The 15,584-nt window shown below is 34.8% G+C and overlaps 3 protein-coding genes and 1 pseudogene across 4 annotated transcripts; all 4 read right to left on the reverse strand.

Annotated features, from left to right (window-relative positions):
- Positions 1-1,322: 1,322 nt before the first annotated feature.
- On the reverse strand, positions 1,323-3,950 carry LOC108855719 (cytochrome P450 76C4). The gene is made up of 3 exons (XM_057009022.1): positions 3,513-3,950; positions 2,597-3,119; positions 1,323-2,032 (listed from the first exon to the last, which is right to left on the reverse strand). The coding sequence occupies exons 1-3, from the start codon at positions 3,905-3,907 to the stop codon at positions 1,415-1,417; spliced, it is 1,536 nt and encodes a 511-aa protein (XP_056865002.1). The 5' UTR covers positions 3,908-3,950; the 3' UTR covers positions 1,323-1,414.
- A 2,897-nt stretch (positions 3,951-6,847) lies between these two features.
- LOC108849510 (cytochrome P450 76C2) lies at positions 6,848-9,201 on the reverse strand. The gene is made up of 3 exons (XM_018623067.2): positions 8,740-9,201; positions 7,729-8,239; positions 6,848-7,583 (listed from the first exon to the last, which is right to left on the reverse strand). The coding sequence occupies exons 1-3, from the start codon at positions 9,129-9,131 to the stop codon at positions 6,972-6,974; spliced, it is 1,515 nt and encodes a 504-aa protein (XP_018478569.1). The 5' UTR covers positions 9,132-9,201; the 3' UTR covers positions 6,848-6,971.
- Positions 9,202-10,286: 1,085 nt separating this feature from the next.
- Positions 10,287-12,531, reverse strand: LOC108848969 (cytochrome P450 76C4). 2 transcript variants are annotated; one of them, XM_018622440.2, is made up of 3 exons: positions 12,082-12,528; positions 11,466-11,991; positions 10,287-11,135 (listed from the first exon to the last, which is right to left on the reverse strand). In XM_018622440.2, the coding sequence occupies exons 1-3, from the start codon at positions 12,477-12,479 to the stop codon at positions 10,518-10,520; spliced, it is 1,542 nt and encodes a 513-aa protein (XP_018477942.1). In that variant the 5' UTR covers positions 12,480-12,528; the 3' UTR covers positions 10,287-10,517. The 2 variants fall into 2 exon arrangements, with proteins under 2 accessions (XP_018477942.1, XP_018477943.1); XM_018622441.2 differs by having other exon boundaries at positions 10,874-11,119; positions 12,082-12,531.
- Positions 12,532-12,863: 332 nt separating this feature from the next.
- LOC108853050 (cytochrome P450 76C3-like) lies at positions 12,864-15,078 on the reverse strand (annotated as a pseudogene).
- Between the last annotated feature and the right edge of the window lie 506 nt (positions 15,079-15,584).

Below are 15,584 nucleotides of genomic sequence, written 5' to 3' on the forward strand. Positions count from 1 at the left end.
AGATTTTTTAATATTTATAAATATTACATGAGAATATTTGAACTAATTATATGTTATTGGTTAATAATTTTTATAAATATAGATATTAAATTATAAATAATAAATTTAATTGTGAATATTAGTTGTATTTTTAATATATGTGCAAATTCTAGAAAATTCTTCTTTGAAAAATCTTTTTGAAACCGAAAGAATACGTATTTGGATTCTTTCATGTATATAATATTAATTTAATTTTTTCGTTAATTTTTTCAGTATTGGAAGCAAAATATCTATTCCCTCTGTTTTTAATTGTAGGTAGTTTTAGCAAAAATAGTTTGTTTCACAATGTAAGTAATTTACATATTTCAATGTAACTTTTCATTTATTGGATATTGTATGACCAATGAAATAATGCTAGGTTTTTAATAATTGGTTGAATTGATTGATTAAATAATTTTGTTTTAAAAAATAACAACTCCTAAATATTTGTGTTTTTAACCAAAACTATTTACAATTAAAAACAGAGGGAGTATAATTAATCGAGTTATTAGAGGTCCCCACAAATTTATTAAATTTATACAAGGCATTCGACCATTGGTCACTTTCGATTGCAGTTTTGTACAGCAATCGATGCATTTGTATCACCATGCATTTTCGAGCCAATTAATTAATGTGCCATCAAATCCCAAAAGAATCCAATGAATACATGACTTGTTGAAAACTAGGAGTAGTTTGATTTTTTTGATTTTTCCACTTTTGTTTATTTTCTGATATTTTATTCGCTCTTAAATTGACAAAAAATTCTTGTTGTCTCATAGTTTAATTTTATGCTTACTTGACTTTTTTGCAAAGGTTTTTAGTATAATTGCGTGCGGGAAATTACAATATATGATAACAAAAAATTTCAACTAAGCATTAAATAATAACGACTAAAATAGTCGCACTAAAACTCGTTAGATCTTTGATAAAAAAAAAACTCGTTAGATCTTTCAGCAGCGTTTTTTACGTCTCACCGACAAAGTATATTAATTGCTGCGGTCCAAACCACCACTGAATCAGGGATGTATTATTTTCTGAGTGACGGAAATAAATGTTTAGCGTACTCTAGAGTTCAATAGTTGAAGATCATTTAGTTAAACATCTTCCTTGTGGGATGACATAAAAGCTACAGTGGATAGACCTAGGTAAGATTAATTTCACGGTGTTGTTTTGTAGTTTTCAGTAACCTGAATGGAGAAAAAATAGCACCAATAGTACTGAGTGTCATAAGGCATTTCTGAGCAGTTCCTTCGTGAGGCAAGAAAATTTAATGAGTGGACATTTGAGTCTACTGAAAACTAAAATCAAACACAGACCAAAAGTGACTATTAATAACCAGATTTCTGAAAGTAATTATATTAGTATTAAACAAAAGCAAATGTAGCTTTAGCAATGATCAACTAATGACTCGTTTCTTGACAGGCACAGCATGCAACGCATTGGTCTTATGCAATGTGAGGCCGAAGCTCTCGTCCATGTCCAAGTCCTCAGGATTGATGCCGTTTGAAAGCTTCCAATCAAAAGAATAGAGAAGAGAAGCAAGCATGAGAGGCACTATCTTCACAGCCAAAGGCAATCCGGGACAGATTCTCCGTCCTGCTCCAAACGGTGTAAGCTCATAATCTCTGCCTTTCACATCAGTCTCTTTCCCCAAAAACCTTTCTGGTTGGAACCTGTTTGGATTCTCCCACCTACTCGGGTCTCGTCCAACAGCCCACACGTTCACCAAAACCTGGGTGTCTTTAGGCACAAGAAACCCAAGAATCTCCACATCTGTTTCTGCTTTCCGCGGGAGGAGAAGTGGAGCAGCTGGATGGAGACGGAAGGTTTCTTTAACCACAGCTTGTAAATACGGCAGTTGTGAGATATCCGACTCTTGGACGACACCATTTTGGCATATCGCACTATCGATCTCGTCTTGAACTTTTTTCATTGCTTTTGGGTTTTGGAGTAGTTCTGCCATTGCCCATTCCAGGGTACTAGAGTTTGTGTCTGTGCCGGCTGAAAACAGGTCCTGGCACGTACATGCACATACTATATATAGTTAAATTCAGATATACCAAAAGGTGCAATTGCCTACACAATTATAAGAATAAATTGGTGGAATTTGATATATTGTAAGAGAATTTCGATTTTAAGTGAAAATTAGTGGAGAACAATTCCACTTATTCTGCTATACAGAGTGACTGAATTTGCAAAGATCTTTTTTAAACAATTGTTTCTCTACTATTTAGTAGATGAATCAGTTTGTAAATAAAATTATTCCTCTTCCATCTTTGATTCTTTATTCCACTAATTCCTCTATTAATAACCATTTTTTTACTCCAAGCTAATATAGATTTCAGTTATTCTAAATTTGTATTTCATTGAAATTTTCAATAAATTACTATGGCATACATACTCCACTAGGAGACTGTGTGTTTGAATGTGAAGATTGATTAAAAAATATTTGTATCTCGAAACCAATTGGACACCAAGATGATTATCGTATATTTTTTTTTAAGATGAGGAATTTATCTTTTAATGTTCATTCACGTGACCATATGGTCCATATCATGCAAAATAAGAGAAAACTTACGAGAAGAAGGTGTTCGATCTGATTAAGGTCGAATTCAGCTTCATCTCCTTGGTTGAGATCAATAAGCGCATCCAAAAAATCACTGCTCGAAACATCTTTCTTGTCCGTCCGCAACGAGTTTCCCTTGACCCGAGCATCGTATAACCCTCTGAAAACCCTAAACAACCTCTCCGAGCAGTCCTTCACCTTCTTTCTATTACCTTGCATGTCAAGAAATCTCATAAATGGGAAATAATTAGCAAAGTCTGGATTTCCTATAGATTCCATGACACCAATCACCATTTCCTGAAAGCCACTGGACCTCCTCGAGTCGTAGTTTCCGAGGTCGACTGAAAACAGAATATTTGAAATGATATTGAGGGCTGTGACGAAGGATGCACGAGAAATATCCACAGCTTCTTTTCTGTCACTGCATTCACTCACGAAGTTGATAAGTTCTTGCACCTTCTTCATCCGTAGAGCTTGGGTGGCTTCGATACTCTGGGGTGAGAACAGCTGAGTAACTGATATTTTCCTCAACAGCCTGAAAAATATAACACGATTTTTTAATCAAATACACAAGTCTATTGGTTCTGTGGTAACCATATGTTGTGGATTATCAACGATCTCAACAGAGGGTGATAAAATTATGTCTCGAGTAGTTATATATCTGTGACAGTAATCTAGGAAAAGGAGGATGATATTTTGGTAATGGCCATAGCTCAGTTGGTATAGCAGATGACAAATAAAAAGACTACCATTAGGGAAAGAAAAAAAAACTTAGAGCGGTTACCTCAAAACACTTAGACAGATGTTTCATCAGTTCTAGCTACCGGATTTGAGTGTCTAGTGCTACGTTTTATAAGAACGATTTTACAGTTTTTGGATTTGCCAAAAGTCTTATCTAGTTGATAAAAAAGAAAAAACAATGAGTTACCTCCAAAGAGGAGACGATGGATGAAGCCAAGCGACGGAAAAATAATGATGATCAATGGATCTCACGGCTTCATTCCAGTAACGGCCAGACAATATTTGGTCGTGTGTTCGTAGAACCTCTCGTGCAGCGTTTGGTGAAGCTATGACAACTGTGTTTAAACATCCAAGCTTAAGACTCATGACTGGTCCATATGTTTCCGAGAGGTGGGCGAATGAGCGGTGTGGGTTCTTTCCGACAAGGTGCATGTTTCCGATGATGGGTAACCGTGGAGGTCCCGGAGGCAGCGTTACGGCTCCATGAGAGCTCCTTCTGGATCTTACGGTTGTGAAGATAAGGAAACATGATAGGATAAAGCAAAAGAAAAAGAACAGAGCTTGCCCTGTGATGATGTCCATCTGTGTGTTCTCAAAGTGATAATAAAACTACACAAACATAACTACTATCTAAACTATTTAATAGTATTATGGATTATTAATTTTTCTTATTTTTATTCTAAAAACTATTATTATTATCAGCATATTATATTTACTAATTATTTTAATAGTAAATAATCAAATCAAAATAGTCTATTTAAAAACCAAAATATTTTCGTGTTATATTAAAAATAAATATATTTATAGTTTTTGGTGTAAAACCAAATAAATCAAAAACCGAAGATACATAAACCGAACCAAAACAAAATAATTATAGTTTTAATAAAGTACATATCCTTTATAAATCAAGATACCAAAAAAAACAAACAAAAACAAACTGAAATCGAAAGATTGGACACTACTATGATAAAACATTTCATATAAAACAAATATGTAATATATAATTTGTATATATCTATAAGATTAAAATATATATAAATTACTCATTTAAAGAAAATGTCATCCGTGTGGAATAAGTGAACAAAAAAAAATCATGGATATCAATTCAAGACGATCTGCATCATGTTTCCTTATCTACTTTGGAAATTTTTTTTTTTTTTTTTTTTTGAAAGTCCCAAATCTACCTACCGTCGATGGGCACCGAATTCTTGCTAGTGGACGTCACTTGTCAATGAGAATTAAAAAATAGAAAAATCATTGGCGACCAACGATCTATCATACACTAGATACGTACACGTAGCCAACCAAAAGATACGTAAACGTAGCCGCGTAAACAGCACCCCAACGGAAGGGATGTTAAATCCGTTGTGGTCAAGACTCGAATCCAGGTGGCGGACAGTACAGCTGTACCTCCTTTATCACCAAGCTACGAGCACTTAGTTAACACTCGTCAATTTATGAGTATTTGCAACACAAATATTATAGTGTATTTAGCTGTATATACTATAAACATTTCAGTTCTTCTCCTACATATTTATAATTTATAATTATCCTAACGCCCTTATTACATAATCTTTTGTTTAGATTTTCCAATTGTACACTTAATCTTCAAGTCGGATAATCTATATTATTAAAACATAAACTTTGTAATTTTTTTAGGTGAATTTTTTAAGTTGGACTTAATAATAGATATGATGTATTTTCTGATCTTATTAATTAACAATTAATGTTAGTAAATTATTTTTTATTCTATTTTGCTAATTTAATACCTTATATATATGCATTTATTTTACACATTCCTTATTGCTAAAAAAAAATATTTTTACTCAATTGATTTCATAACCAACGTGCAATAATGTTAAACTTGAGATTTCATAACCATCATCCAATAAATTCACATGCGATCGATAATCACTATGCAATATATTACTCCTTAACCAATTGATTTTATATAATAACCATACTATATGATATATTCAAAGTGTGGATTCAAGTCAAAATTCTTAACCCATTACTCTTTAACCAATACAAATTAGTTTATATATCAGATTAACGGGTTTACCGATTTGAGGGTCTAAGTTTGATTTAAAGTGTTGATTTAAATGCAATTTTAAATAAATAAAATCTTTTCAAATTAACAAAATATTTGTAATATTATTAATAGAATTTTGAATCATAAAATATTCCGTGCTTCGATCATAATCTAGTGTAGATTATAAGGGGTGATTGATTATGACTATAAATGCTCTAGAAAACTAAAATTTAGTTCAGAGCCATATATGACTATATGTTAATCAATCAAGTTTTCTTTTCTTTAGAAAACCTACAGCAAAAAGACCTCAAGAAAATAATAAATAGATGTAAAAAACTTTATTTTCAGAGCAAATAATTAATGCTTTAGAAAGTTAGAGCAATAAAAACGACAACAAATTAATCTACAGACATAATTCTACAGCCAAAAATATAAAGCTACAACTTTTTTCTAATAATCCCCATAATAAAAATAAATAAATAAACAAAATCTAAAAATAATATAACGTAATAATATTTTATCACAAAAATAAAAAGATATATACTTTAAAAAAACATTAATAACTAATATAATAAATTTAGTAAATAAAAGTACTTCAAAACTTATATATAATATAATTTTATATAACTTATATATATAATTGTTTAAATATATATAATGAATCAGATCGGTTATTTGTTCCTAAAAATATTAATATTTGTGATTTAATTTGTTTCTTATGATTATTGCATTTTAATATTTAATTTGTTTGGTAGAATTACGGTTATCATTTTTTAGATTCGAATCGAAACAGATAACGAACTGAATCAAAATTTACTGATATTTTGTCTAGTCCTTAGTTTGGTATTTGTCATATTGTGCAAGGTAACCCCAAAACCTTGGTCCATTTCTAGGACCATGCAATTATTATCTTCTTATCTCCGTTGTTGCTAATAGTATAGCCAGTTGAAACCAAACGACAAATCGGTCCATTCATATGTCATAAGCATACTGGATAGACAAACACATGTGGAAATGAAGTTACTTACGGCGGAAGAAAATCAAATTTATGATTTCTAAAAAAACTTCTTGTCCTTGTCTTCAAAATGTCATGCACCGTCCAAATTATTCTTATTTTTCTCCTTTGGTGTTAACTGGTTTCTCACACATTTCTCTTGGCTACCATTCGGTTAAAGAAACCCAAACGATTATTGTCAAAGAAGATAAAGATTTCTTATTAGTAAGAAGATTTTGTCAAAGATTAGTAGGTTATGAAATTGATGGGAGAAATTGGTGTATATGTACACGCATTACCAAACAAAAAATGGGGTAAAAAAATCCATCAATGGATCATGAAAATTTTCTGACAATGCAATGATGCTCTGGTTTGTGTCAAGGTACAATTCTTTTAGTCTTTCTTATCCTATTATAGAAGTATGGGAATGATGATGCTTTCTTTTGAACAAAATTACAACCTTGTAAAAACAATTTGTGTTGAATAAACTTGACAATCATTCCAAAAATAAAATTCACTGATATTCCTTGACATGTAACACATAAGGTCAAACTTATTCGGTTCGTGGAACTGTATTCGTAGTTAGTATATGTAAAAGAAATATATACTACAACGGCTAATTAATGGCGTTTCTTGACGGGAACGGCATGTAACGAGTTGGTCTTATGCAATGTGAGACCAAAGGTCTCGTCCATGTCCAAGTCTTCAGGATTGATGCCGTTTGGAAGCTTCCATTCAAAAGAATAGAGAAGCGAAGCAAGCATGAGAGGCACAATCTTCACAGCCAAAGGCAATCCAGGACAAATTCTTCTTCCAGCTCCAAAAGGTGTCAGCTCATAATCTCTACCTCTCACATCAGTCTCTTTACCTAAAAACCTTTCCGGCTCAAACCTGGTTGGATTCTCCCACACACTCGGATCTCGTCCTATGGCCCACACGTTCACCAAAACTTGAGTGTCTTTAGGCACCATGAACCCTAGAACCTCCACATCTGATTCTGCTTTCCGTGGGACGAGTAACGGAGCAGCTGGATGTAACCGAAAAACTTCCTTCACAACTGCTTGTAAATACGGTAGTTCTGAGATGTCAGACTCTTCAACAAACCCTTTTTGACCAATCACACGATCGATCTCAGCCTGAACTTTTGCCATTGTTTTAGGGTTTCGAAGTAACTCTGCCATTCCCCATTCAACAGTACTAGAGTTTGTGTCCGTGCCCGCTCCAAAGAGGTCCTGATATATAAGTACAAATGAATAAATGGTATATTATTTTTGCAAAAATATCTATACTCCTAGGCTCTGTTTAGGCATTCGAGTAGAGCGTCATTTTAAATATTGATTCATATGTTTCTAGAGTATGCAATATGGTAAGACTTACCAAGAGAAGGTGTACAAAATCATTAGTGTTTAGCTCTACTTCATCTTCTTTTGTGAGCTCAAGAAGCGCATCCACGAAATCGTGGCTCGGAGCATTTTTATCGGATCTTTTTGCTATTTTTGCATCGATGAACCCACGGAAAACCCTAAACAACTTTTCTGAGGAATCCTTCATGGCCTTCCTATTACCTTGCATATCAAGAAACCCCAGAAATGGAAAGTAATTAGCAGCGTCTGGGTTTCCGATAGCTTCCATGACACCAATCACCGCATCCTGAAACTCATTGGAATTCTTCAAGTCGTAGCTACCAAGATCGACAGAAAACAGAATGTTGGATATGATATTAAGAGCTGTGATGAATGAAGCACGAGAAATATCAACAGGTTCATCTCTCTCGCTGCTTTCATTCAGGAAGCTCACAAGTTCCTTCACTTTGTTCACCCTCAAGGCTTTCGTAGCTTCGATACGCTGCGGAGAGAACAGTAGAGTCACCGACAGTTTCCTCAGTAGCCTTAGGAAACAAAAAAAAAAACAGAGACAACCACTTATTAGTTAATTGATTTTGGATTAATATTGACTACATGCAGAATCTGAATCGTATATTTTATTATTTATTTATTTTGACAACGAAAGGCTGAATCGCATATTTTATTAGGTGTACATATTTGACACAATAAGATAATCCAAATAAGAAAAATATATCATACAGAGAATATGCGAATGACTTAACTGACGTATCGATTGCATAGATCTTTTGACTAAGGCTTCATGCAAAATTAGTTTTTTTTTTTGCAAAATTTATTAGTTATTAAGAAAAAAAGGAGTAGTTTCTCTAGGTTATTAGTAGTTTTTAATTTGTATAAAATTCGTAATCTTTCTAGAAATTCTTTTTACATCATAATAGATTATACACAAATATAATAACTTTTTTGTCAACTAATAACTTTCTTCTAAAAAATTGACTTATTTGTGAAAAAATCAAATGCAAAAAATAAAAAGATATAACTATACCTCCAACGAGCCGACGATGGAGGGAGCCAGACAAAGGAAAACTCATGGTGATTGATGGACCGTATCGTGTTAGTGGAGCTGCGCCAAGACAAAACTTGGTCATGTGTTCTTAAAACTTCTCTTGCAGCTTCTGGTGAAGTTATGATTACTGTGTTTAAGCTTCCAAACTTAAGACTCATGATTGGTCCATAAGTTTTTGAGAGATTGGCAAATGAATGGTGTGGGTTTTTACCAACAAGGTGAATGTTTCCAATGATAGGTAGCCGTGGAGGTCCAGGAGGCATAGCCGCTGCCCCAAAAGTTTTCCTTCTTGATCTTGTGGTACTGATGATAAGAAAACATGATATGATAAAGCAAAGGAGGAGTAGAGCTTGTCCTAAGATGAACTCCATCTTTTTTTCTTTCTCAAATGGTATTTCTTGAAATGAAACATCATGCAATTCTAACCATTTAATTATATATTAGTGTGCAACAAGCAAACATGTCTACAAAGTCTGTATTTATGGTCCAAATCCATTGTATCGGTGATCGGATCTGACATTTGTCACACCATGTGTCAAAACCCAACATTTTTTCTAAAAAATCAAATTACTGGTGACCAATCACAAGAGTTACGTATATAGCTAAAAGGTGGTTCATTGTAAACGGTCGTGTTTTTTCAAAATAGCAAAAGAGACTGGTCTAAAATATAAAATAAACTCAATCTCTAATGCGAACTTTTTTTTTTCACCATGACGAGTACCTTTTTCAAAAAAAAGACAATGACGAGTACTTTTCTTTTCTAATCACAACATATTTCTCAGTTTTATTTGCCTTCCGCTATTCTTTTTTTTTTAAACACTAGATTTCATTGATGAATAGAATTCTATATAGCAGTGGGTTATCCCTCTTGGCTTAGTCATCTCTTTGTCTAAATTGTAGGATTGATGTTGATCCTTTTTGCCTTCCGCTATTCTACTTTATAACAATGGTTGAGTAATTTTTCCCGTAATTTATTTAGTGTATTTTTTTACATTAAAAACTATTCTATTACTCAAAGTTAAAGTGGTTGTGGAAGCCTCCTTGGTCCAATGGTTTGACTAAGGGTTCATGTAATGCTTCTACACCCGGAGGTCTGGAGTTCAAACCCCAGAAAATACCAAATTATGCAGATTATGGAGAAACGGATTACAGGAGATCTTCAGCTTGGTGCAAGGCGTACCATCAAACATGGATCTCATAGGACGGTTCGGAGAGGTGCAGTCAGACGTGTATCTCACAAGATGGTAGAATTGTCGGCTGTATAATCGTCTTTGTAATATTCTCATCATTGTAATAGCATAATTAATCGATAATAATCGATTCAGACGTTAAAGAAAAAAAACTTAAAGTGATCTGGATAACCAGACCGTAATAGAACAATCAAAGTAGGATAACGATCTATGGAAAGTACGAGCATTCCTAGATAATGAATCAGCTATCACATTTATTTGGTGCACTTTAACAGTTATAGTTTAGTGTATTTTTATTGGCCGAATTAAATATGTACAATAAAAAGGGTGTAGAAGTAGAACCCAAAAAACAATAATTATTTTATGAATATTCACTGATAAAGCTACAGTTATAATCCAGTGAAAATATTGATACGGTTCATATGGGATACTTAGCCAAGGAAAGTAAATTATACAATCGAGAGTAGTTGCGATCTTTTGTGTTTATTTAAAAGCATAAGGTCCAAAATTATTCGATTTGTGAAACTATATTCGTACATACGAAACACACGTATACCACCACAATAGCTAATTAGGGTGGCGCTTCTTGATGGGAATGGCATGTAACGGGTTGGTCTTATGCAATGTGAGACCAAAGGTCTCGTCCATGTCCAATTCCTCAGGGTTGATTCCCTTTGGAAGCTTCCAGTCAAAGGAATGAAGAAGGGAAGCAAGCATGAGATTCACAGTTTTCACAGCCAAAGGCAATCCCGGACAAATTCTCCGTCCGCCTCCAAACGGTGTAAGTTCATAATCTCTACCTTTCACATCAATTTCTTTCCCCAAAAACCTTTCTGGCTCGAACTGGCTCGGATTTTCCCATACGCTCGGGTCTCGTCCTATGGCCCACACATTTATCAAAACTTGAGTATCTTTACGGACCATGTACCCAAGAACCTCCACATCGGATTCTGCTTTTCTAGGGACTAGTAGCGGAGCAGGCGGATGCAACCGGAAAGTTTCCTTCACAACCGCTTGTAGATATGGCAATTCTGATATATCAGACTCTTGAACAATACATTTTTGGCCTATCACATGATCAATCTCCGCCTGAGCTTTCTCCATCGTTTTAGGGTTACTAAGTAACTCTGCCATTGCCCACTCAACGGTACTAGAGCTTGTATCTGTGCCTGCCGTGAACAGGTCCTGATACATGAGTACATATGATCCATTATTGTCTAAATTTATAGTTATATCCGTTTTACCATCCCTAAAGACTAAAATTCTCCTTATGTAGTCAATAGATTGCCGTTTTATATATTTCAGACAAATTAAAAAAAAATATTAAGTACACTTTTATCCAACTCTCTACTTTATTTTTAGTTACTTTAATGTTTAATGTTTAATGTATTTCAATAAAATATAACCACTCATATTTTTATATTTTGATTTTATTTTTTAATTAAATGCATCTATTAATTCTATAACATCAGTTTTTAAAGAGTAACACAAAAGCTAAAACATCGCAAGACTTACCGAGAGAAAGTGTTCGATATCATTAGTGTTGAACTCTGCTTCATCTCCTTCGGTAAGATGGAGAAGCGCGTCCAAAAAATCACCGTCTGTGACATCTTTAGGATTACTCCGCAATGTTTTTTCTGCTATTTTAGCGTCGATGAACCCACGGAAAACCCTAAACAATCTCTCTATATTGTCTTTCACCTTCTTGCTATTACCTTGCAGATCAAAAAACCGCAGAAATGGAAAGTAGTTAGCAGCATCTGGATTTCCGATAGCTTCCATGACACCAGTTACCGTGTCTTGAAACCCATTCAACTCTTTCAATCGGTCATAGCTACCGAGATCGACAGAAAACAAAAGACTCGATATGATATTAAGAGTTGTGGTGAATAATGCACGAGAAATATCGACAGCTTCTTTTCTCTCGCTGCTTTCACTCATGAAGCTTAAAAGATCTTTCACCTTTTTCATCCTCAAATCTTTGGTGGCTTCCATACGCTGCGGAGAGAAGAGCAGAGTCGCTGACAATTTTCTCCACAGTCTGCATAAACATATATAGAAAAGATAACCACCCGTTAGTCAACAAAAACCATATAAATAAAAAAAGGGGAAAAAGCGTTATCAAATATACTTCCAACGAGCCGAAGAAGAAGGAAGCCAGACGAGGGAACGCTCTTGGTGATTGAAGGAATTTATCGAGTTATTGGAGCCACGATTAGACAAGAATTGGTCGTGTGTTCTTAAAACTTCTCTTGCAGCTTCTGGTGAAGTTATGACCACCGTGTTCAAACATCCAAGCTTAAGACTCATGACTGGTCCATACGTTTTCGAGAGGTTGGCGAATGAGCGGTGTGGATCCTTTCCGACAAGGTTAATGTTTCCGATGATGGGTAGCCGTGGAGGCCCTGGAGGCGTCGCGGCTGCTGTAAGAGATTTCCTTCGTCTGTATCTTGTGGTGGAGATGATAAAGAAACATGATAAGATAAAGCAAACTAAGAGAAACAAAGTTTTTCCTAACATTGTGTCCATAAATAATTTTGTCAAATGATATTTTCGTTGAAATGAAACGCCAAGCTTCAACGCATTTAAATATATTAGTGTAAATAGCAAACGTTGTTGATAAAGAAAAAAAAATATAAATTTCAGAAAGATCTATCAATGTTTATGTATGGTCCAAAATCATCGTTCAGGTGGTTAGATGTGAATTGATACAAGTGGACCGTAAAATGTCAAAACGATTAAATTGTGTATTTGAACTACTAGCTTTTGTTTGGTACGCCGCAAACCAGCACATTTCACACTTATGTTACGTATTTACACTACTAGCTTAATTTTGATCAAATTTTTGCAAACTTCACACGAATATAAACAAGAGATATTCAACATGTTATTATTGGGGATGAGTACAACGGAACAAAATTATCTACATACGAGATTAAGAACCTTATTAAGACGACCGCACAGATCTTTTGGTGGGTACCGCACGTAGAGGCTTTGCCTTGTGCAAGGTAACACCAAAGACATCAGTCATGTCCATGTTTTCAGCAACGACACCGTTTTGAGCCTTCCAATCGAAGGAGTAGAGAAGAGACGCAAGCACCAAAGACATTGTTCTAAGAGCCATTGACATTCCTGGACACATTCTTCTTCCCGCTCCAAACGGTATCAGCTCGAAATCTTTGCCTTTCACATCGATTTCTCGTAATAAGAACCTTTCTGGTTCAAACCTCATCGGATTCTCCCATACACTCGAGTCTCTTCCTATCGTCCAGACGTTCACCAAAACCTTTTAAAGAAAAAAAGAAATTAGGTTAGCGTGCTTCCCAAGTTAGTTATAAGTAGTGAATCTTCACATGATATGATTATATACCGAGGCGTTTTTAGGAATGAGAAACCAAAGATGTGGACATCTGATTCTGATTTTCGAGGGATCAAAGGAGCTGGTGGATGCAAACGAAGAGTTTCTTTCACAATTGCTTGCAAGTAAGGAAGCCTAGAGATATCAGACTCCTGAACGACGCTGTTTTTACCTATCACTTGCTGTATCTCACTCTGAGCTTTGACCATTTTCTCCGGGTTACGGATCAGCTCCGACATTGCCCATTCCATTGTACTAGAGTTTGTGTCTGTACTCGCTGTAAACAAGTCCTATATGTATATATAGTTATATGAGAAGTAATTTTAATTTATTTAATTAACTATCAAGACTTACTTGAAGAAAGTGTTTGATATCATTTAAACTCAGTTCTGCTTTGTTTTCCTGTGTAAGATCCAGAAGGGTATCTAGCATATCAAAGCTCGAACCATCTTCACGCTTTGTATGAGATGATCTCTTAGCCATCCGAGCATTGATGAAATCTTGAAAAACCTTGAATAACCTCTCTGTGCAAAGCGTTGCTTCTTTACGGGTGCCTTGTAGATCAAGAAACATAAGAAACGGGAAATAATCTCCAACGTTGGGTTTTCCCGTGACGTTCATCAAGCTAATCACCGTGTTGTGGTACTCATGAGATGACTTGGAATCATGGGTCGCGAAGTCCCTGGAAAATAAAGCATTTGAGATGATATTGAGAGCTGTGACGAAAAAAGCACGAGCTATGTCAACAGCTTCTTCTCTCTCACAACATTTGTTAATGAAACTCATGATTTCCTCCATTGCGTTTAGGCGTTGCGTTGATAGCAAGTGCATTGTTGTTATCTTCCTTAGAAACCTGAAATGATGTAAACCTTAAATATAAATTAAAAAACCTTTATGTGTAAATAAAATTTCCTTTGGTCATTTTGTGTTTAAACTGACTTGTATTTGAGAATGTTTTCATACTTTGTGCAACTTACGTCTACAATATTAAAATACTAATATGGTTTAAGAAAATGAACATAAACATAAAACCAAATTAACTATGTGATATTAAAATACCATCTAGTGTTTGGTTGTGAATCCGGAACTCTTAAAAGCGTAAAATAGAGGATATCAAATTAATGTGTAATTTTTTGAATAATTACAAATCATACTACAGGATGACCTATTGATCCTTACCTAAGCTAAAACTACCCCATGCAAGCCAATAGAAATAGGAAATGTAGTAGATTTTTATTATACTATGGCAGTCCTCCCACTCTTTGAATAAGGATCTTACTTGCTATAGGGGATTGATCAAGTTCATAGTCACATTGAGAGAGAGAAAACTACCTCCAACGAGCTGAAGGAGGACCCCATGCAACAGAATATTCATGGTGGTCAAAGACTTGAACCGGATCATTAAAGGTTCGGGCAGATAAATTACGGTCTTGTGTCTTTAGTGCCTCTTTTGCTGCCTCTGGTGAAGATATGACTATGGTAGTTAAACTTCAAGTTTTAGACCCATTATTGGTCCATGAGTTTTCGAGAGAGCAGTGAGCGAACGGTGAGGACTGTATCCGACTTGGAATATGTTTCCAACCACTGGCAGCTTTTGAGGACCCGGCGGAAGTGTGGCTCCACAACCGCAGCGAGAATTGCTTCTCGTTTTTACGATGGAGAAAAGGAAAAAGAAAAGGACGCATGGTAAGACTAAACATAGGAGCAGGGACATGACGCACATTTCAGTTCACAACAAATTTGCTCTCCTTGCTTTTTTCTTTATAATGAAAATAAAATTATATAGTGCATATCTTTTATATGTAGAGTGAAAAACTATATATCTCCTTTCAAGATAATCACACCTTCGTAGAACTGTCACGTGTACATGGTTGCAACTCTTGAAGAAATCAGGACACATTTCAAATTCTTGGTGGACCGATCGACTCATTTATTATACACTTGTCTTGCGATATAAACGTCCATATTTGTCAATGTGTCTTTACATAGAACGTGGAAATTTTGTTTTAGCAACCATGTACAATCATACAACCGTATAGAGTTTGATGTTCATTCTGAAACATAAAAAAAAAAAATTATCTAGTTAATAACCTTGGATCAAATAGTTTGTTCCTGTAATCCTATTATCAACATTTAGTGTTAATGCTTGGATGATTGTGTGGAACATAAACAAAAAAAATTACAGGTACATATTAAAACAAAACAATAGAAGATTATAAAGTTATACTAGTAACTTTTATGTAACGATGGTGGAGAGTTGGAGGGCCAAAGTCACG

The sequence above is a fragment of the Raphanus sativus genome, chromosome 4, assembly GCF_000801105.2.
Source record: "Raphanus sativus cultivar WK10039 chromosome 4, ASM80110v3, whole genome shotgun sequence".
Lineage (NCBI taxonomy): Eukaryota > Viridiplantae > Streptophyta > Magnoliopsida > Brassicales > Brassicaceae > Raphanus > Raphanus sativus.

Excerpts from the sequence above, each read along its gene's own strand:
- LOC108855719 (XM_057009022.1), bottom strand. The coding sequence starts at position 3,907 with ATGGACATCATCACAGGGCAAGCTCTGTTCTTTTTCTTTTGCTTTATC. Across the intron at positions 3,120-3,512 it reads CCATCGTCTCCTCTTTGGAG|GCTGTTGAGGAAAATATCAG; the intron begins GTAACTCATTGT and ends TATATTTTTCAG. Across the intron at positions 2,033-2,596 it reads AGATCGAACACCTTCTTCTC|GACCTGTTTTCAGCCGGCAC; the intron begins GTAAGTTTTCTC and ends TGTACGTGCCAG.
- LOC108849510 (XM_018623067.2), bottom strand. The coding sequence starts at position 9,131 with ATGGAGTTCATCTTAGGACAAGCTCTACTCCTCCTTTGCTTTATCATA. Across the intron at positions 8,240-8,739 it reads CCATCGTCGGCTCGTTGGAG|GCTACTGAGGAAACTGTCGG; the intron begins GTATAGTTATAT and ends TTGTTTCCTAAG. Across the intron at positions 7,584-7,728 it reads ATTTTGTACACCTTCTCTTG|GACCTCTTTGGAGCGGGCAC; the intron begins GTAAGTCTTACC and ends CTTATATATCAG.
- LOC108848969 (XM_018622440.2), bottom strand. The coding sequence starts at position 12,479 with ATGGACACAATGTTAGGAAAAACTTTGTTTCTCTTAGTTTGCTTTATC. Across the intron at positions 11,992-12,081 it reads TCTTCTTCGGCTCGTTGGAA|ACTGTGGAGAAAATTGTCAG; the intron begins GTATATTTGATA and ends ATGTTTATGCAG. Across the intron at positions 11,136-11,465 it reads ATATCGAACACTTTCTCTCG|GACCTGTTCACGGCAGGCAC; the intron begins GTAAGTCTTGCG and ends CTCATGTATCAG.